This window comes from Leptidea sinapis, chromosome 2 (assembly GCF_905404315.1).
Source record: "Leptidea sinapis chromosome 2, ilLepSina1.1, whole genome shotgun sequence".
NCBI classification, from domain to species: domain Eukaryota; kingdom Metazoa; phylum Arthropoda; class Insecta; order Lepidoptera; family Pieridae; genus Leptidea; species Leptidea sinapis.
This window is the reverse complement of record NC_066266.1, coordinates 2,438,978-2,462,291: the sequence shown is the minus strand read 5'-3', so window position 1 is coordinate 2,462,291 and position 23,314 is coordinate 2,438,978. Positions and strand designations below refer to the sequence as shown.

Below are 23,314 nucleotides of genomic sequence, written 5' to 3'. Positions count from 1 at the left end.
TGAAAGATGCCACGCACACATGCATGATGCATCTATTACAAGTTAGGATATCATCCCCACCATGCGGATGTGTGGCGGTCCTCTACAGTGCGATTTACAAGGAGCTTTCTAGCACGTACTACAAAGCTGTGGAATGAACTTCCTAGTGCGGTGTTTCCGGTACGACATGGGTTTATTCCATAAAAAAAAAATGTTGCCCTAATAAAAAAGCTAGAGTTCTTAGGTAGTGCAGTATCTAGTTGGAGCGCAGCGGAGACGAATCCTTAATCCAAGTCGGAATATAAAAAAATATGCTCTTAAATGACTGAGACACCTTGTTATACACAATTTATTATGATGTATTACACTCTAAGCCTGAGTTTTATTTCATCACACACCAATGAGAATCTATTCCATAATTCATTAATAAATCATTATATATTTTAACAATATATTATCTGTAAATACTATAAAAATAATATATTCCTTTTTTAATTTCACTTACATGACATTACGGTGCGTCCATTAATTACGTGAAGTGTTCAAGGGGGGGAATCGAAGCTAAATCTTTCTAAATCTCACTTATGCGGAATGGGGGGGAAAAAAGCTGTAAAATATGTACGGGTCTCTATTGATTGAACTAAATTAATATTATCTTAATTTTTGTTTAATATTCATGATTGTGATTTTAAATTACTGTAATATTCACAAATACTCAATAAAAGTAATAGAACAGCCAAAACATAAATTTTTAAGAATATCGCGTGAGATTAGAGGATGCCGGGGGAGAAAGTTGAAGAAAATTTTACGATATCTCACCGAGGGCTTATCAAAAAATTCTCAAAAATGCCGCAAGTAATTAATGGACGCCGTCTTATACATACAAAATACTCTAACATTAAACATATATTATTTAATATATTTTAATGCAAATCAAATTCAGTTTCAGTCTTAGTAGCTTGAGCAATGGCTGCCTTCTTCAAATCTTCACTCTGCAGTGATATCTGATTTATCAAACTCTGAAACGAGAAATTATTGAGGTGATTTGAAAGTTGATGAAACGACAAAGCGACAGTAAAAAGAGACACACATAATTGATAAGACGTTGGAGAAAATGAGATAGGAATACAGCGTTTTAGTACCAGGCGATCATAGTTTAAATAAAATTATTAAGTATATTTGAGGGTAAACTTAAAAGATCCAAATCTATTTAGAGCGTTAAGGAGTAACAAATATACAGAGAAACGAGTAAATAATAAAACTTTCGCCTAAATAATATGAGTGTGATTTTTGATTAAAAACGTCAAAAAACCTCCGTCTGAATAGATCTTGATCAGAAAATAAGGACAGAGTTATCGCCTCATCCGAGCACTTACGTTATTGCATCAAGATAGATAGTAATGCGTGTACAGTCAGCAAATTAAGCTATTTATAAAAGATTTTATAGAAGACAAAAAAATTTGCGAACAGTGTAGCAAAATTATCTTTACTTTGGATATAATGTTTATTAATTCCAACTTGGATCTTAGACTAAATTGGGAGGAGGTGATCACCAATTATTTAGCGATCCCTGTAATAAACACTATATTACCCAAAGACTTGCCGGTAAGAAAAGTCGTGATAAAGTATTTTTATTATTTATTTCATTTATTACAAAATAAAGCAGGTACTTAATATATCATTAAGGTGGTCTGCAGCTTTCGACGGGTCATACCAGCCACAGCTCTCATACATCATCATTTTGTTTATGTTTGTGGAGTTACCCCATAGCAAGATACCACACCTAAATAATAGATGGTATGTAGCCATGATGGGCAATCATTGCAGCTTCTTTTGATGTAGTCTTTTAGGAAGACACTTATCAATTAGTAATTCCTTCAGTTATAGAGACATACAAACAGTTGTTTGACTGTTTGTATATTTATAAACTGTAGATATTTTGTCAGAAAAATATTTACAATTTTTAATAAAATAGAAATCACAGACTGAGCCTAAAGATTTATGCATCTCTACAATAAAACATTGAATAAAACAAAGTTTATTTTTTATTTTTATTAACTACGGTTGGTAGGTACACGAGTAACAGACACACAGACAAGATTACTTTCATATTAATAATTATAATAACAGCATTAAAACACAAAACAGTTTAGTATTAATATATTATAATGATTATGTACAAAATAATAAATATAAAATTGTTGATATTAATATAAATAATAAATCCTTTTTAATTTTTTTTATGTTAAGAGCATACATTCAAAATAGATGGAAACTTCACTACAATTTGAAACTAGTGCGCAAAGGTAGCTCTTATCTACGTAAGCACTCAATATTATTAATTCAACTTGTGGTTTCATTTTTTATGGAAAAGGGGGACAAACGATCGTACGGGTCACCTGGTGCTAAGTGATCACCGTCGCCCACATTCTCTTGCAACATCAGAGGAAAACAGGAGCGTTGCCGGCCTTTAAGGAAGGTATACGCGCTTTTTTTAAAGTTACACATGTCGTATCGTCCCGGAAACACCGCACTAGGAAGCTCATTCAAAAGCTTTGCGTATGTGTCAAAGTCAAAGTACTTTATTTGCCAGAAACATACACAAGTAAAGTTGTTACAAGTTTAAGAGCAGGCACATGTTTCGTCTTGACAGAAAGGCAAATATTTTTGCGGTTTCGCTTCACAATTTTATAAACCTAACACAATCAATCTGCTACATTTAATTTGACAGACCCTACAATATACAATTACAATAATTATAGAATTAATTCTAAGAGATAATGTAGTAAAAATAATCACAAAAAAAATATAATATTATTGTAGTAAAAATAGTATTGGTGGCAGTTACCACTTCGTTTGATAGTACTCGTTAATTGAGTAAAAACAATATTTTTTTAATAGTGTTAATAAATTATATTTAAATCTATTGAACACTGTCTCCTCTCTTTTTTCTTTTGGTAATTAAAGTAGTTCTAATGTGGGGTACTCGAAGTCTAGTAGGATCACGCGATGGAAACAAAGAATAGTCGCCCAGCCGAGTGAATAAATTAAAAATTTTCTTAACAATTAAACTAGCCTACAATACATAAATTTCGGTAAAGGTCAGTATGTTTAAATTTAAAAATAGTGGTCTGCAGCTTTCGACGGGTCATACCAGCCACAGCTCTCATACATCTCTTTTGAGCCAGTAATATTTTGTTTACGTTTGTGGAGTTACCCCATAGCAAGATACCACACCTAATTATAGATGGTATGTAGCCATGATGGGCAATGATTGCAGCTTCTTTTGATGTAGTCTTTCTGGTTCGCTAAGAGCAAAGACAAATTTATGTATCTTTTAACCAGTGATTCTATATGAGCCTTCCAGTCTAAATTTTTATCTATATTGACACCAAACAATTTTACCTTGACAACTCTTAAACATAGTATGATTCGTATTTCTGTTACTAAATTGGATTATATTGATTGTTTTTGATGGCGATTTTACAGTTTGTGTTTCATTCGCATTTGCCACTTCTTTACTTCCTACCTTCATTGCTTATTGTGTAAATATCGGCGACAATGGTAAATCATACAAATTACTGGAAAAAGGAAGCACCAAATAGCTCATGCTATGAGATTTACATTGTTATGGTTCAATGGAAAATGTTTTTTGATCTTGCATTAGAGACATGTACTTGTTCCAAAAATGTTAATGGATTTACAGCGGCATAAAACCTCTTTAAATTGAAAATACTCTGTTTAGTCTCATATAATTTGCAGTAGGTACTAACTGAACTTTGTAGGGAGAATTCATTATGTGTGGTAATATTATGATGCACGTGTGTGTTATAGTTCGGTTTATAGTCCTAAGAATGATGTAATAAGGCTCACTTTACGAGCAAGTGTGTTGAAACAGTACATTGTGAAACAAGTGAAGTATATCGGTCATCACGCTCGAGACGATAAGGGAGCCGAGAGTGTCATGATAAATTCACAGGCGTTTTTGAACACAATAACCATTTTTTAACCTTTATTTTTTACGAAAAATAATGGCTTATTTACGAAGCGATTTTAAGCAATACATTATACAGCATTAATCCTAATCCAATTTAGTACCTTAAAATATATTGTGCATTTAATATCGATCAATATGACCCATGCAGACAGCATGTTATTTAAATGATATTTTCAAAGATATTACAGATTTAAAATGGAGGTAAAAAGCGGTTGCGGTGGTAACGACCGGGAAAGCATTAGAACGAGTATCATCAAGTTTATAAAATATTGTAGTACACGACATAGAAAATTTATTTTTGTACGTTATCGTGGGTTATTGTTGAGATATAAATAACGGAACACTCGGAAATACATTATATTTGTTTAATGATTACTATTAACTTTTGAAAAAAACGAATTCTATCCAATAACTACAAGAACTAGCTCTTTTTAAAAAGATTTGATTAGAATAACGTTTTAACCGGACAGATTAAAAATATTGTGCCTTCTAGATAAAATATATGTTGCTGTAGAAGTACTAAGGCAACATAATCAGTGTGACATTAAACACTAAAGGAAGGTTCAATGTATTTCTGAGAAAAATGTATTTCGGCTCTGGGAATATATTGATAAGAAAAGTCGAAACAAAGTTAGCAAAAACATTAGTGAGAAATAGATATAAAATAAGGGCAGTTTTTTGAACGAATGCTCATAGCAGCTCCTGTTGTTTAAAAGCCTTTATGGAAGTTTTACTTCTTTTGGCTCGTTAAGAAAAAAAATATCAAGTGAATTTAACGACGCCCTGCCGTTAGCTGGCAAAAAATAATTTCTCTCAAATTGTATAAAAATGATTTAATGATATTTAATTACACGTTATTTAAGTAAATTATGTGGTATATTTAGTAATATTTTTATTGGTTGTATTTAATTGGTACCTTCTTTATTACAACCACGGACTAGTAAAAAAATAAGGACTCCGTGTCACCTTACATAACAGTGTAGCACCAAAACAAGCCGATTAACGTGTAAATACTACTACAGGCCGATAGGCGGCCATTATGACAATTGTCATCGTCTGTGACAGATCAGTTTGCATCTCCATAAAATATTTTAAAAATGCCGGCGTGCGTTGTGAATATTTGTAAAAACGATACTATATAAGTATTTGTGGCCATATATGATTATTTAAGGGAGAAAAAATTGTGTAACTACATAGTATCCTCCGTAACCGCACGCACACTAGCATAACGGTGCTTCACTTGTTTATGTCACGGCGCGGAGTCCTCCTTTTTTTACTCGTCCGTGATTACAACATTATTTTTGTACAAACGTAAAATAGCACGAGGATATTTTTTTTATATTACGCCAAAGAAGAATAACATCTTGCGTGTGTACATAAGGACACACAAACTTTTTTTTAATCCAGATAAAGATATGGCGGATTAGAGGTGATTTTAAATAATCTGAGTTACAGCTTGGCTAGAAATTCTTCTGTATTGCCGTTGATAGCTGGAGAGATGCCCTACAGAAGAGATATATTTATTTTATGGATTACGGTAAAACACGTTAAGTCCCCAGGGACTTGGGCCTGCCCAAGGGTGACGTAAGGTACCACAACGGCGCCTATTTCTGCCGTGAAGCAGTATGTCTTAAGGTGACGACATTTTTTAAGAATCCTGAGCCGCACTGCATTGTAATGGGTAGGGCGTATCGAATACCATCAGCTGAACGTCCTGCTCCTCTCAACCCTTATTTTCATAAAAAGAAGAGAAGAATAAAGGAGTCGCCTTTTACGACACCCTTGGCGGCACTACAGTTATTGCGCTCGTCCCCTTGAGACATATGATGTTAAGTCTCATTTGCCCAGTAATATCACTAGCTATTGGACCAGACCAAAATAAAATAATGCCTACAAATTACTACCGTGAAGGCAGAATAATATCATAATCTAGCCGGCATCTTGTGCAATAGAGCCTCCCACTGGTAAATGGCCTAAGTCACCTTTTACGACACTTTTGGGCCTGGGACTTCCCTGTTCTTCTTATGCCATAGGGAAGCACAGGGCAGAATGCAATGTCGTGCGTTGGTGGAATTCGGAATTTGGGATATTTCCCGTGATAAATGCAATAAAATACATACAATAATACATCTCTACGCAATGTCAAGAGACTGTAAAAATGTCGAAAAATTTGAGGTTAACAGTTAACCTCTATTTTGAGGAATGAACGCACACTAATACAAAGTGACATAAATGTCGCAATAAAGCTTGTAACAATAAACAAAGTAATAATCCTGGCCTGTTTTCATTGGTTGTCCAGCAGCAACTCTTTTTTTATGAAAATAAGGGAACGAAACGAGCAGGACGTTCAGCTCATGGTAATTCATACGCCCTGCCCATTACAATGCAGTGCCGCTCAGGAATTTTGAAAAACCCAAAAATTCTGAGCGGCACTACAATTGCGCTCGTCACCTTGAGACATAAAATGTTAAGTCTCATTTGCCCAGTAATTTCACTAGCTACGGCGCCCTTCAGACCGAAACACAGTAATGTTAACACATACTCTATCCAGACGTATAAATTATTTAAAATTAATAGTTACTTCCAAGTTACTGCGAATTAAGACATTTGACAAAAGATTAAAATACTTACAATATGTTCCAGTCCTTGCTTGTTTGGTCGACTTTGGGAATAAACAAGTGATATTTTAGTATTCTGCACCGCAATTGGACTCTTCTTCGCTATTGTCTCTGCTATCTCCATAACGTGTTGAAGACCACTGGAATTTAAAACATAGAGTGAAAAATTAAAACCACAACACATCCTTACTAACCTTCGGTTAACAATATAATTCAAATTTAACAATTTGTTATTTTTGAAATTATACTTCTTTACGGACTAGTAAAAAAAGGACTCCGCGCCGTGATATTAGCAAATGAAGCACCTTTATGCTTGTGTGTGTGCGGTTACGGGGTATACCAGTTACACAATTTTTTCTTCCTTAATTAATCATATATCCACAAATACTTTTATAGTATTGTTTTTACATTTTTTCACAACGCACGACGGCATTTTTGAAAATATTTTATTGCGACACAAACGGTCTGTCACAGACGATGGCAAATCTTATAATGGCGGCCGATCGGCTTATATTAGTGTAAGTTCGTGGGGCTGTGTATTTACACGTTTACCGGCTTGTTTAGGTGCCTCACTGTTATGTAAGGTGACACGGAGTCCTTCTTATTTTACTAGTCCGGGACACGATATGAAAAATGATGAGAGTGAAAATTTAAGATGCGCGCGCATCACTGTAACACAAAAGTAACAAGGTGAAGTTGGTTAGTACAATTTTCTGACGTTTGCGACATTCGTTATTTTTTTTTGTTTCTTCGTTCATTATTAGGATAGGCAAAGGGTTTAGTCGTATTCGTTATTTAATAATTAATTGTCAAAGCCATCGTTGCAAGATTTTTACAATATTGTTATTTCTACAAACATAGAATAGCACGAGGAATAAATAATTTTAATGATTTTTGCTTTGTTACGCCAATGAAGTATAACTTCTTGCGTGGATACATAAGTACACACTCAGTTTTTTATTTAAGCTATCTTCTGGTATTCAAATAAAAACATTTTTAAGAAAAATATTATTTAAAATCATTTATTGAACGGCAAAAACTACGACCCATTCGAAATAGTGTGCCTCAGATCTTTGAAGAACGGTCGCAAAAAAACTTAGCGGGCTTTTTTTTCTTAATTGAGTTACAATTTAATATCTGATATCAAACAATATTTTTTATAAAATTAAATAGCTTATGGCGTTCGCTTCATTCCCAATCTGTGGTATCATTAAGAAAATCATTTATGTTATAGTAACCTTTACCACACAAACGTTTTTCAACAATTCTTTTGAATTCGGTAACATTATCGGTAAGATTTTCTGGGATCATGTTGTAAAAGCATATACATCGCACAATAAAATACTTACTAACTCGACTTAACCGAGTAGTAGGCATTAGAAGTTTATGTTTTTTTCTCTTGTGAATATTGTGACTGTCGCAGTTTCTAGCCAATACGTTAATGTGCTTATAAACATATAGAACATTATCAAGAATATATTGAGAAGCAACAGTCAAAATGTTAATTTCACTAAATTTTTCTCTTAATGATTCTTTAGGACCTAGGTTATAAATAGCGCGAATAGCCCTCTTCTGCAGCACAAAGATGGTATTAATATGGGCTGCACTGCCCCATAACAATATACCATATGATATAATACTATGAAACTTATATCTTTAAACAAGCAATCTGAATCTCGGAAACAGCTCCAACAATTTTAATGAAATTTAGTATACAGGTAGTTTCGGGGGCGAGAAATCGATATAGCTAGGTTTCAATTTTAAAAAATGTAGTTTTATCCGTGTTCTAATGAGAAACAGCTACAATAACATTAGAATACAAAGGTAAATTTCGCCACTATATACAAGACTATATTAGCTCAGATGGATGGGTGATCCGGAAAGCAGAAAACCCCGGTTCGAATCCAAATGTTCTATTAGTTAATTCTGTCCATTTTTTATTACCACGTATGCTGCAGAATTAAGCCTATTCGCCAATCCTTCAATATGGGGGCCCCCAATGTAATACAAACCTTTCTTTATCAGGAAACACCTTGCTAACTAAGCCGATTTCAAGCGCTTCTTTGCTAAGCAATTTTCTTGCTGTGAAGCAAAGTTCTCTTGCAACAGACGTATTACCGACCACCTGAAAATAAAATCATCTATATAAAAATATGTTTTATTTAAACGAAAACAGGGTAAAAAGTATAGACACCGTAGATGAAGCCACAACCGGAGAGTCAAACAAGACATACAAGATCTATCAATGATACGGTACTCAAGCGGTAGGCTCAGTTGGAAGAGCGCTCGCACGGAACGCGAGAGGGTTTGAGTCCCGTATCGTTCATAAATTTTGTTTTCAAATTTTATTTATGTAATTAATTCCACGTGTGAGGTTTATTACTTTAAGAAAATAAACAAATTGTTCTGAATATTGTTACCTCTTAACAGTCAGATACAGATATTTTTCAGCAATATTTTCGCTTGAACTCAATCGTAAGAACTTATTACATCATCATAATAACAGCAAGATGACGTTTCTTTGGGGGGAGGCCTTTGTCCAGCACCACTGCTGGACAAAGGCCTCCCCCAAAGATCGCCATGACGATCGGTCCTGCGCTGCCGTCATCCAACTTACTCCGGCGATCTTTACCAGATCATCGGTCTTACCAACTTAGCGTAGCTTACCAATACTACAACTTCCGGTACGTGGTCGCCATTCGAGGACTTTACTGCCCCAACGGCCATCTGTCCGTCGAGCTATATGACCTGCCCACTGCCACTTCAGTTTCGCAACCGATCTAGCCCAGCTATGTAGATGACTTTGCTTCTCTTGCGGATCTCCTCATTTCTGATTCGATCTTGCAGGTAATAGAACTTATTTTTATTATAATATATAATATAATAATATTATAATATAATAATATTAGAATATAATAAGAAGACGTTTATATATTTATCTAGACCCATGCTTTAAATCCTCTATTAAAGAATCTAAAACAGTTAGCTTATTGCCAACATTAAAACACCCAATGTTCTAATAACCATTACATCATCCAAACGAGTGTTGTAATGTTGTACTGAATTTCATAACAACACTCCTATGTTTTTTTTTATCCCTTCATGCGATAAGAGTTTCAATAGACAGCCACATTCCAATTGCTCGATGCGTGGTATCTGTATGAATTTAAAAAAAGAACTATTTCGTTTAGGCGCGTTTCACACTAAGAACATACAGAACGTCGCACGCCGTAAAAAAAGTAGGTTATTCGAATTATATATATTATTCGATATTTTTATCGTTTTATTGACAAAAAATAAGCGATTCAAATTTTGACAGCACACTGCCAGACATTTAAAACTGCTGCAATATAAATTGCTACAAAAATAAATAATTATTTCGTTAATACTTCGTTTATTTGTATATAATCAGTAATGGATGATATTAGGTTTCTACTAGTACAGGCTGTTTTAATGTTAGCAGTAAGCTAACTGTTTCAGAATCATAAATGTGTAGATAAAGTCTCGAATGCAACTGTTGATAATTAGGTATTAAAACACTCATGTGGATAATCCACATTAGTGTTTTAATACCCCTTATTACACTAGAGTTGCATAAATAACTATTGATTACCTTTGGCAAACGCTGTAAGGTTCCAACGTCGGCAGCCAGCCCAAGGTCCACCTCTTTTACTTGAAACCACGAATCTTCAGTGCAATACCTAACAAAAAAAAAAAAATTACGACTACATGCCTTCATTACGACGTATTTGCTTTTAAAACATGATGAAAATGTACATAACAAATGTGTCACGGAATTTAAGAGTTGTTTTGAGGGACGAGACGAGCAGGACGTTCAGCTCATGGTATTTGATACGCCTTACATTACAATGCAGCGCTCATGATTCTTGAAAATCCCAATAATTCTGAGCGGCACTACACCGCTGCGCTCGTCACCTTGAGATATAAGATGTTAAGTGTCATTTGCCCAGTAATTTCACTATCTATGGCGCTCTTCAGACTGAAACACAGTAAAGCTTACATGTTCCTGCTTCACGGCAGAAATAGGCTCCGTAGTGGTACCCATAATCTAGCCTCCCACTGGTTAAAAAACGTGTGTGTAGCAAAGGTATAAACTATGTTTAACGAATGACTTTTGAATGATATTACAGATTGAAAATGGAGCGACCGCCCTCAGGCTATTTAGTAATAAATTATATTGTGACGAAATTTTATAAAAAAAAGAAAGTTTCTTGCGCGTGTCCTCTCAAGTCTGAGGCATAAATTTACGAATGTGTGGTATGTTTTGATGTTCAAATCGTTCTTATATAGATTTATTCGTTCTTAGATTTGTGGTTTATATCGTTACCTTTTAACAAAAAGTATTGTTTAACTTTTGTATACTTCACTCGTGATAGTGTTAGTATGAAGTTTTGTTACTATTTATTATTGTAATACTGTTTGTATCCTATAAATCAAACAAACAAACTAAAAATTGAAATATGTCATTTTTCTTACAGCTCGTGCGTAAGGCAGATTTCCTTAGAGAAGAACGAGCAAGAAGGTCGCTCTTTTCAAAACAGAATGGTATTACAGGTTCTTTTTTTTGCAATTTCATTTTACAAATCTATTCAATTATAATATATGCAAAGTGATGCATCAAAATACACAAAAATCAATTACTAAATGTCTTACACGAGTAAGTAGAAAAATAATGTAAATTAATACGTAAAACATAGTTATAGTTATTGAGTACATACTTAAAGTACAGTAGATAAATCAAACCACACATACTGTAAATAAAATAAAGGCATTATAATAGCTAATAAAATATTAGCTATTATATAAAAATATATAGTAACTTTAATTTAAACAAATAAAGAAAATAAAAGAAATAAAATAAACACAAATCAGATGTCCCGGTGAGAGGATCATCCAGCCACCACAAGTAACACCCGTCCAGGAGCCACATTATAGGGAAGGGAACGACCCGCCCCACGTCGCCGCCACAAGCAGTGGCATTAAGCGAGCATGACGATGCCTGTCACGAGAACTCTACCAAATAACAAAAGGTAATGTTCATCTACATAATATTTTAGCGATACATCAATAAACACACGTACCTCATGTCGGCTGCTGTCACCAGGTCTACACCAGCACCAACACAAGCACTGTGGATCATGCTCAGTACTGGCTTCACGCAGTCTTCAATTGCAGTAATACCTGCCTGAGGGATGTATACAAATTTAATTTGAATTTATTAACATTATTAACAAGCATCTATATGATATGGTTTACTCGGTGTAAATTATTGCTGTAAGGCTTATAACCGGTTTTAAAATTTACCGGTTTTTACCGGTTAAAAACGGTTTGTACGATTATTTCGTTCGGAATGTAAATGTAATGGGATTTGTTTTAAAGCCCTTATCAACTGGTTAATTCCGGAAGAATCAAAACTAGGCGAACAAGGTGCAAATTGTTGAATAAATGTTAGTTAATTAACGCTAAAATTGAAACTGCTCTGACAAACTGACTGTCGAATGGAAAAACCGTTCTAAACCGGGATATTTAAACTAAGTTATATAATTTATTTAAGAACTTAGTGAGTAGACTAAAATGAACTAAACCTTTTGAGTTAGTGTAGATTACACTAAGTGTAAAGAACACAAGAAAATAGTGTCTTCCCCTTAATAGAGACAATAACAATAGTGCTAATGGACACTTTTTAGTTTTACTCTACTTAGAAATTAGAAGAAGAAGTTAGAAGACTTTTAAAATTTAATATAAAACAAAGATTTTTATCATGAAACGTATGCACTCAAGAAATTAGACTTCATTGGCGTTATAAAACAAACATCATTAATTTTTATTTTGTATTTAAAATATTATAATACCGCATTATATAGTTAAATAAACATATTGTATTTAAAATATTATAATACCGCATTATATAGTTAAATAAACATATTGTATTTAAAATATTAAAATACCGCATTATATAGTTAAATAAACATATTGTATTTAAAATATTATAATACCGCATTATATAGTTAAATAAACATATTGTATTTAAAATATTATAATACCGCATTATATAGTTAAATAAACATATTGTATTTAAAATATTATAATACCGCATTATATAGTTAAATAAACATATTGTATTTAAAATATTATAATACCGCATTATATAGTTAAATAAACATATTATATTTAAAATATTATAATACCGCATTATATAGTTAAATAAACATATTGTATTTAAAATATTATAATACCGCATTATATAGTTAAATAAACATATTGTATTTAAAATATTATAATACCGCATTATATAGTTAAATAAACATATTGTATTTAAATATTTTATTTCAAACTTGTATTAAATTTGAAATTATATATTATTCTTTATTTAATTCTTGTCCATTGGCTGGTGTTCAGTAGAAGTATGATACAAATGGTCTTGTTGACAAGCAAACGTCAGGGTGTCGAATGTGCGTGACGTTATATTACAGACTCTGTGATTATATTCAACTAGTGATTACTGTGTTTGCATTTTTAATTAATGTTATGTTTGCAATCTTTTCAAAACAATATATTTTATAAATATTGCAAATCACATTAATACAAAAGGGTGGTTAGGTAGGTTATTAGATAGGAAGACAATATGTGACGCCCTGCACAGGCACAGCAATGTTTAATATAAAATAAATAAGTTTTAAACAAAATAATATTTCACGACAGAAAAGGGCGCCGTTGTGTTAACCATGATCTCTCCGGCATCCTGTGCTAAGGAGCCCACTACTTAAGTGTTCATGTATTTCAATATTAGTAACAAACCACAGTGGAGCATATGTTGTGTGGCGTTATTTAAGACAAATATAAACTTAAGGCGAAACTAAATGCCAGCGACCTTGAGCGATATGAGTTCACGGCTGCCGGCCCGCCATTTATGTAACAAAGCCAATATTTTCAAAATTCTTGCGTGGAAAACAATTTATATGCTTACAATTCTCGTTATGACTACTAATCTGAATAAATGAACCTACACAAAAAAGTACAAGCTATAAGAATAACTTTTCTGAGAGAAGTACCACAAAAATGCGTCACGCCATGCCAAAAAACTTGTTTAACTTCAAAGAAAAGTGGTAGTTCAAAAAGGCTCGGCAGTGTTAACTATAACCAACAGCAAGCATTAGCAAACTACAAATAAGACTTAAGGATATGTGTAACAGGATTAAATAGTGTACATAGCTCGAAATGCTATACTTTCACCACAAAACTTGTCTAAAAACATCATGTTTGCGTGTTTTCTGCTTACTCTTCGCCTTAATCGTCTTTTCACTATCACAAATTATTGGAGAATCAATACAACAGGACACCGTACCTGGCAATTTGTTATAAGCTTTTCAAAACTTCTCGCCCTTCTGGCAACATCGTCTACATTTTGCGTTTGACTTTCCATCTCTATGAGGCTGTTGAAGTCTATACCTGTAATATTTATTTATTTAATCCACCAGTTTAATTACATTAATACAAGTATTAATTCTTAATGTATTATCTTTTACCGATACAGCATGTAATTATTATGAAGTTTACAAATCATTTATATGATGGTTTGTTATTTTTAAGTATATCACTTACATCAGGGTTTAAACACACAAATTTACTAATAATATGTACTAAAATGCATAGACGATGCATGACTCGTGCCGGGCTTATCGGGTTCCGACCAAGCGCTCTTACCAACTGAACCAACCGTCCGAGTGACGCATCAACCGTAAATCTTGGTATGTTTATTGACTTGTACTTAATCCTAGATGTGGGGGATATCACTTTAAAATAACAAATTGTTTAGATTTGAAAGAGCGACAATCAAGTCAATTTCCCAATAAGCAATTTATTGGGGTTGAGCAGGTTATCAACTTTAAAGTAGATCCTGTAGATCGAGCCACAACCTGAGAGTTGAACAAGACATACCAAGCGTACAACCAATTATAAGGCCGGCTATAGCCATGTGACCGTGTCATCTTGATACTTATAATATCTCATCTCCCTATAATTTTATTGTAGTTAATTTTAACATGAGGAACAAAAACAAAAAAAGAACAATTTGTTATGCCTACTTCTCGGTTAAGTCGAGTCAGTAAGTCTTTTACTGTACAGAAAATGTACAACACAATGGTGTAACGAAATTTAAATGACTTGTTAAAAAAACGTTTGTGTGGAAAAGGCTAATATAACATAAATGACTTTCTTAATGATACCACAGACTGGGAATGAAGCAGACACCCTCAGGCTCTTTAATTATAACATGTTTATACTGCGATATAAAAAAAAGCCCGCTGAGTTTCTTGCGCCCGTTCATCTCAGGTCTGAGGTATTCTATTTTGAATGAGTGGTAGTTCAATAAGTGTTCAATGACGTTCATTAAGTGATTTTGAATTAAAAATTTTCTTACCACCAGTAAAATGTTTCCCTCTTCCAGACAACACCACTACTCTACACTCAGGATTTGCACTAAGAGATGAAAAGCAATCATTTAGTTCTCTGAAAAATGAAATAAAATAGAACATTAAATTAAATACTTAACACACACTGTGTTATCAATAAACGCGAAGTAAAGTTATTCCGAGTTTAAAACTTTTTGTCGTTATCTTACCTTTGTCACTACAGCATTACATGACAGGGAGAAGTAATTTTAAACTTGGGAGTAACTTTACATCGCGTTTATTAGTAAGACAGACAAAGTTTAAGCCAGTGCCATCTTCAAAGCTAAATGTAATTCAGTATGATGAATTAATTTATCTATATAACTGAAAATATATAATATACTACAACATCTGTAATAGCGGGTTTACATGGAACAATTTTAGTGATTAAATTGTCAACAAAAAATTTAAAATGAATTCAAATGAACATGCGCAGATGGCTCCAATTAAAATTGTTTTAATATTGCAAGCAATGCCAATAGACATTGAAAAATTCCAGTAGTGTGTAATTAATATTATTAAGAAAATATGTTTATAGCAAGGGCGAGCATATCATTTAGGCCTACTACCTACCTACCTCGTTATGTTAAATATAGCACTAGCCTTAAAGTTAATTTACTATTTACGGTAGGCAGTCTAAATATTGCATATAAACTAAGCAAAACAAGCAGCGTTTTATACAACTTATGTCATACTGTCGGAATAAAGGGCAACTACCACTATTTAAATCTACAGTCCCTACCTTGCTAGAAAACTAATGCACGCCCCTGGTTTATAGTAGGGTATGTGAAGAGATATCAGAGAAACCAAGATTGCGAGTAACTAAAACCAGAAACAAATTCTATAGATTAATGGAATCCAAACGTGACGCACACTATTTAAATGAATTTAATAAAAAAATTAAAGATACAAAAAACGTCTACAAAATTATGAATCAATTGCTAGGGCAGACAAATTTAACTATTGACGAAGTACATTTCCTTCAAACAGACAGCTGATTGCAAACTAAAACTTACTGATGTAAGTATACGTACTTACATCAGTAAGTTTTAGTTTGCCCTTGAATACTACTATGCTATTCCATAAGGTCTCCACAGACGATGTTAGTAAAGTAATTAAGAAATTACACTCTAATAAGGCACCCGGAGTAAACGGTATTAAAGTAAGTGTAATTAAACTAGCTAACCTATTGGTTAGCTGGCCTTATCAATTGCAATAAGCTGTAGAGTGGAAACAGGTGATTTTCCTAATGAAATCAACAAAGGTTGTGTAAGAGCAGTGTACAAAAAGGGTCATCACGGAAATTATCGAACTACATGCCAATTACTTTACTTTTATCAATTGAAAAAATCATAGAAAGAATCGTATGTGATCAGGTTCGTCATTTTTATCGAAAGAAAGATTGAGTAATTAGTAATAATCAATTTGAATTTCAAGCGGGTAAAAGTGCAACAGACTCCGCTGTTCACTCACTGACGAGGTAAATTGCACAATTAAACAAAACAAAACGAGGCCCTATTTAAGGATTTTTCGTGGGCATTTGAAACATTGCAGTATGATCGCCTAATCCAAAATCTAGATGATTTTGGAATCAGGGGTTCATTACTTAAGTGGTGCACAAATTACCTCATAAATCGTACATTTACTGTTAAAGTACAAAACACATACAGTGACCCCAAAATGGTGACCGAGGGAACGGCTCAAGGATCAGTCCTAGGTCCTTCACATTTTTTATCTTATGTGAATGATTTGGGAAACTGCCAACTAAATGGTGTTATGATTCTGGTTTAGTATTAAATATTAATCAAACTAAGCTCATTATTATCAAATCGCCCTACATCAAGCAACCTACACCAAAATCAATAATTTCACAGTCATAATTGTTTGCATAAACCTGTAGGTATACTATGATTGATATAGTGGAAACACACGAATACCTTGGCCTAATAATTGATTCAAAATTCAACTGGAGCTACCATATCGAACACATTAGCAAAATATTACGCCTGTCCCTTGCTAATATAAAAATAGAATTCCGTTTAAAAAAGTGGTAAAAATTATGCTTTATAATTCATCAGCAGACTCCAATGTTCAATATGGCTTAACAAGCTATGGCTTACATATTCCTTATATCTGAAGCAAATATTACAACTTTCAAATAAAATTAAAAAAATATATTTTATTCGCAAATATGCTTAGGAAATTAAATCAAAACAACAATGAAATATTTAAACATATCAATATTTTAATTTAAGAATTATTGAGAGCAAAATTAAAAGGAATAAACATCTTGACTGTTGCCTCTCAATATATTCTTGATAATGTAATGTATGAACATTGGCACATAAGTGAATTTGCTATAAACAATCATAAGCATAATATTAACACCAGTAACAGATATAAACTTATGCCTACTACATGTCTAAGTCGAGTTAGTAAGTCTTTTGTGGGGTGATATTACGATATTCAAAATAATTGTTAAAATGTTTGTGTGGTAAAGGTTACTATAACATAAATTACTTTCTTAATGATACAACAGATTTGGAATTGAGCGACCACACTCAGGCTATTAAATAATAAGTTTAACTGTACAATATTACTATTTTATCATATTTTTTGATGAAAAAAAGCCCGCTGAGTTTGTTGCGCCCATTCTTCTTAGGTCTGAGGCATCCGTTTTGGAATGGGTGGTAGATTTTTACTTTCAATAATTGATGTCACATCCTATTTTGAATACAAATATTTGCCCATTTTTGATAAAGTTAAGCTAATGTTATTATGGGAATATTTTTTCAATGACAAAATAATGTTGCAAAAGATAGAATTTTTTCTTTGATTAACGCGAGTGTTACACATTTAAATAAAACACTTTAGTCCCCCGAAAACGATATCTGGAAAGGTCTGAAACCTCGGGTTAACTAAAATAAAAAAGTAACTTTTACGCCAAAATCTAATGTAAAAACAGTTACAATTACACGCGTTTTAATCCTTTAAAAGTGTTTTATTTAAATAATATAAACGATAAAAATAACACGAGCCATAACTCAGAACCGGATATCGATTCTCCGGGCCTGCAACGTGTACGGCGAACGAACTGCCGATTACGTACCTCATACTTTAAATGAGCTGCCCTTCAATGAAGGTCAAAATTTAACTACTCAAAACATTAATTAAAGATTAAAGGATTAACTATTTGAAAAAGCTATAGCAGCTACTATGACAATATTAATGAACCTGCTAAGTTTTATTAATTCGTTTTAAGACAGATAAAAATTTTACTGTTTTTTAATATTTAAATAGCTTAAGTTGTGACGTATTATTAACTAATGATAATGCGAGAGGTCGTTCTAAAATTTTTTTTTATAATTTAATTTGTGTAAAAATTAATCCCAGAAGTTAGGGTAGGGTTATCATTTCGAAAAAAATAACAAATTGTTTAGATTTGAAAGAGCGACATCTCAAGTCAATTTCCTAATATGCAAATACGACCTTTAATTGTATGTATTTTATTGTTTTTATCACGGGAAGTGTCCCAAACGCCGAATTTCACCATCGAAGGCCATCGCATTCTGTCATGTGCTTCCCTGGGGCATAAAAAGAATAGGGAAGTCTCAGGCCCAAACGTGTCATAAAAGGCGAAGAGGCCATTTACTAGTGGGAGACTCCTTTGCACAAGATGCCGGCTAGATTCTTATCGTTTTCTGCGTGAAGCAGTAATGTTTACACAAATAAAACTGAAATTAGAATTTAATGAACGATGCGGGTCTCAAACCCGCGATCTCTCGCGTTCCGTAAACTTAACGTTTACATAACAAATTGTTTAGATTTGCAAGAGCGACATCTCAAGTCAATATCCTAATATGGAAATATTGGGGTTGAGCAAGTTATCAACTGTAAAGTAGATCCTGTAGATGAAGCCATAACTGGAGAGTTGAAAAAGACATACAAGATTTATCAACGATACGTCACTCGGAAACGGTTAGCTCAGTGGAAGAGAGCTCGCATGGAACGCTAGAGGTCACGGGTTTCGTCCTACATCGTCCAAAAATTGTGTAATTCTTAGCATTAATACTTAACTATGTTGTTTTTTAGGTGCTAAGTTGACCCAGTTTTAAATTAATAAATTAAAAAAAAAACTAATTTGCCGCTAAGGATATTGGTTAATTGCAATATATTTTTTTAATGCTGAATTTTAATATTGAAAAGTTCTGAGAATCTCTCTAAATCTGTGTAGTCAATCTACTTTCATTCATTCTCTTTATAACACCTGCCATATAATATATTCCTCCAAGGCCACATAGCAATAGGTCTAGCAATAGCTATTCAGCTTACTAACCTCAGATCATTTATACATCTAGATAGACTGTGACAGGGGTGAAAACATCGAAAAATATTGAGGTTCACAGTTAACCTCTATTTTGAGCAATGCACACACACTAATGCGTACAAATTGAATGTAAGACATAGCTTTTCGCTCACTAAAGTAACAAAATAAATACATATAAATTATTTAAGCCTTAAACATAATGAGCTTGTGATACTGCTGACATACTAGCAAACAGGGGCTTAGAGACGATAGCAAGTGGACCTATACCGATAATGCTTCTCCTGTCTAGATAGCCTGCATCGGCCATAAGGCAATTAATAATAAACTTAGCAGACCACTTATAAAATCAAATTTTGGACTGAACTCCCCAATTATCAGAGCTGGTGAACAATATAACTTACTTGTTAAAAAACAATCAAATGTATATATAATATAATATTGACACACTTTCACACAAATTATCTTGACCCAAACTAGGCATAGCCTGTACTATGGGTACAAGACAATGATATATTTAATACAATATTCTTGCTTAAACATACATAAATACATATAAACATCCATGACTCGGAAACAAACATCCATATTCATCACATAAATGATTGCACCTACGGGGATATGAACCCGGGACCTCTAGCTTAGTAGCCATTCGGCTATATGGGTCGTCATATAATACTAACAGATTTTTAAGTTAAATTGCTAACACTAAACCTAGGAACTTAAATTAATTTTAACATTAACTTCTATTTGTATTTAGTTATAAAAACACTAACTTTCAATTTGTTACTTTTTTTAAAGTGATATCCCTCACCTCTGGGATTAATTAAATTAAATTTGTAACCAAAATTTATGAATAATGAGGGACTCAAATCCGGTTGGCTCAACATGCTCGGACTGAACCTAGAGGTCGCAGATTCAAGTCCCGCATCATTCAAATTTAATTTAAATTATTATTAGTCAATGCTCTGCATTTCGCTTATAGATGTACATATTAAAATTGTAAATAATGTAAAGTTTATATATTTGTAAATATAAATGCAATAATTGTAAATAATATAGTTTAAATTTCTAAATGTAATTAAGGCAACACAAGGAGCTGAATGATAAACACTCGCCTGATGCATAGACCACAAGCTTTCTTGAATTCTGATGAGCTTCACATTGCTAAGATTCCATAAAATAAACCTTTTGATGTCATAGGCCTCATAACAAGCATCTGTATATTATTGTAACAAGGAGTTCTTACCCGCCCATAACAACTCATTATTATAACGTTAGCCATAAAGCTAAAGAATAAAAATTAATTTAAATTTGAAAATAATGCGAATGAGAAAACAATTGATGTAGACAGAATAGACTAGAACATGGAATGTAGTAAGAACAGTCAGCCTTCTGCCCAATATTTAACATGATATGAAATGTATTAACATATAAAATGAAATAGAGGAAATGAATTAAATAAAATAAATACAGAATCATCATATTTTTTTCTACAATGATCCGACTTGTGACAGAAGGGTTCACATGGTATGGTATGGTATAGAGGCTCCTGTTTTCGCAATTAGACCACTAGCATGGGTCCATTTTGCGTGCAGTAATGGCCAGTAACTCCAACAAGCCCAGCTCCTTCCAGAAGTTCAGAACATTCCTGGGGTGTTCACAGACTTCCTGGAGCGACCTCATATTGGTTAAGGTTTTTGTTATTTAAGGTTGTTAGTTGGCCACCCCCGCATATTCCAGGATTACGTGAGCGACCATTTCGTCTTCGGCCAGACAGCCTCTGCACTTAGGACTGTCCGTTAAGCCGATTGTGAAGAGGTGTTTGTTTAGTGATGTGTGACCCGTTACGGTGCCCACCATTATACGGATGTCATGTCTGTTGAGGCTGATAAGTCTACGTGTCAGTTTGGGCGATAGTGCAGGTATAGTATGCTTCAACTGTCTACAGCTTGAGACATTCACCCATCGGGTGTTGTGTAAGTCGTTGGTGAGAGAGCGCATTTGGCTGAAGGGCAGTGGCAGTAATGGCAATGGACCAGTCACTAGATTTGCCGATGCCTGCCTTGCAAGCTCATCCGCTGCATCATTCCCCAAAGAACCGCTATGTCCCTTGATCCATTGCACAGTTACCCGGTTAAAAGAGGCAACTTGTTCAAGGGTTTGGTGACACTCGTGTATTAGTGCTGAGTTGTAGGTGGTACCCTTCAGCGCTGTTAGTACCGTCATGCTGTCAGAAAGAATTCTGAATTTCTGTGGCCGTGTACTTTTCTTCTTAATATTGCGCTGGCGGCTTCCTTGATGGCTACGCACTCACATTGGAAGATGGAGCTGTGTGTGCCCAAGGGTATGGAAGTGTGTATGTTCAGTTCCTGTGAGATCTTCTCACCAGCACCAGTTCCAGTAGCCATTTTCGAGCCATCTGTGTAAATTCTTAATTCATTTACACCAGACTGGTCTGCATCTTTCTCACATAGCTGTATGTGATAGTTTCTAAGGGCTCACATGTTTCAATACATATATTTAATATAATAATAATTACGTGTCAATGACTGTACCCTATGCAATGCTATACATGGAGGCGGAAACCATAGCCTCACACATCCTTCTGGAGAGTGGTAGAGTCGCCACATATGTGGCGAATCTACCACATGAGGTTTAATATCAAGTATTATCAGTAACATCATCAGTCATAAGCAAATAGGTTTTATTAAAGAAGATTACAACAAAACCTTGTTGTCTTAGGTATATAAAAAAAAAACTTACCGCCACATAACTGGTGTAAAAGTGTTTATTTGTTGTGGTCTATTCATTTCAACATGGTACACATATTTCTTTGGAACTGACACCGCTAGGGTCTCGAACTGAGGTACTTTACTTGAGTACATTTTTATAGATGTACCTGTAATAATAAAAACCGATAATGCTTAATTCCCTGTATTTTTATGTCCTAAGTGAAGGCATTTTGATCGCTTTAGCAGTGGAAGCCTATTGAATAACATATTAAGACATTTGAAATAAATAAAATCAAAACAAAAAATATATTTAATAAGTTCAGTAAGTATTCAATATTTAGAATAGGATACAATATATACTTACAATACCGTTGAATAGGTCGAAGTAGGTTTAATGATTTAGTAAAATTCATCATGACTTATATTTATATAGTAAAATAATTGATATATAGAAAATATTAATTAATTGAGTAGGTACAAAGTTCAAAATTTGAATTAAGAATAAGTATGCAGTGGCACGTATTTTGTTGATCACGACACACGCTAATAATCTTGTAAACACTAGAGGAAAAACAGCTGTCAGCTGATGCACAGAATATATAGAATTTCAGATCTAAGATGAAGTAATAACTGGATGTGGAGAAACAATCCTATAAAAATAATAGAACATGGTGAAAACTAGTGAAATTCTATTAGCTTCAGGTATAGTGCAACGCTTGTCATTAAAGTCATGTAATTTTATTGCAGTGCTATTTATTTATTTAATGAGTACAACCACGTTACACATAATATATTATCCATTCAAATTGGTTTTATACATATTAACGAATCTGATATTAGAAACAATACTAATACGTACGGTGACTTTAAATTTTAAAATAATTAAAAACAATGATATAAACAACATTTTTAAATGCTCCAAAATCTTTTTCCTAAAACTATATAGAGAGTCATGAAACATGTCCAACTTGATGTGACCATCTATGTATTACTTTGTACTCTGTGTGGGATTTACACTTTACAGTGTTAGTTGAAATACCTAATAATTACTCTGCACTGGAGTTGGCAAGTTTTTTATATTATGGTATATAAAATTAGAATATGATGCTTCTTTTTGAGGCAATAAAAATTATATTTTAAAAAAATTACATTAAAATTACGGAGCTACACATTTTGCAGCAGAAAAAAAA

The 23,314-nt window shown here is 33.5% G+C and overlaps 1 protein-coding gene across 1 annotated transcript; it reads right to left on the bottom strand.

Annotated features, from left to right (window-relative positions):
* Positions 1–314: 314 nt before the first annotated feature.
* Positions 315–22,683, bottom strand: LOC126972860 (delta(3,5)-Delta(2,4)-dienoyl-CoA isomerase, mitochondrial). Its single transcript, XM_050819968.1, has 9 exons — positions 22,489–22,683; positions 22,156–22,291; positions 15,035–15,123; positions 13,961–14,064; positions 11,697–11,800; positions 10,208–10,295; positions 8,607–8,719; positions 6,608–6,734; positions 315–998 (listed from the first exon to the last, which is right to left on the bottom strand). Exons 1-9 carry the CDS (start codon positions 22,538–22,540, stop codon positions 903–905), a joined length of 909 nt encoding a protein of 302 aa, XP_050675925.1. The 5' UTR covers positions 22,541–22,683; the 3' UTR covers positions 315–902.
* Between the last annotated feature and the right edge of the window lie 631 nt (positions 22,684–23,314).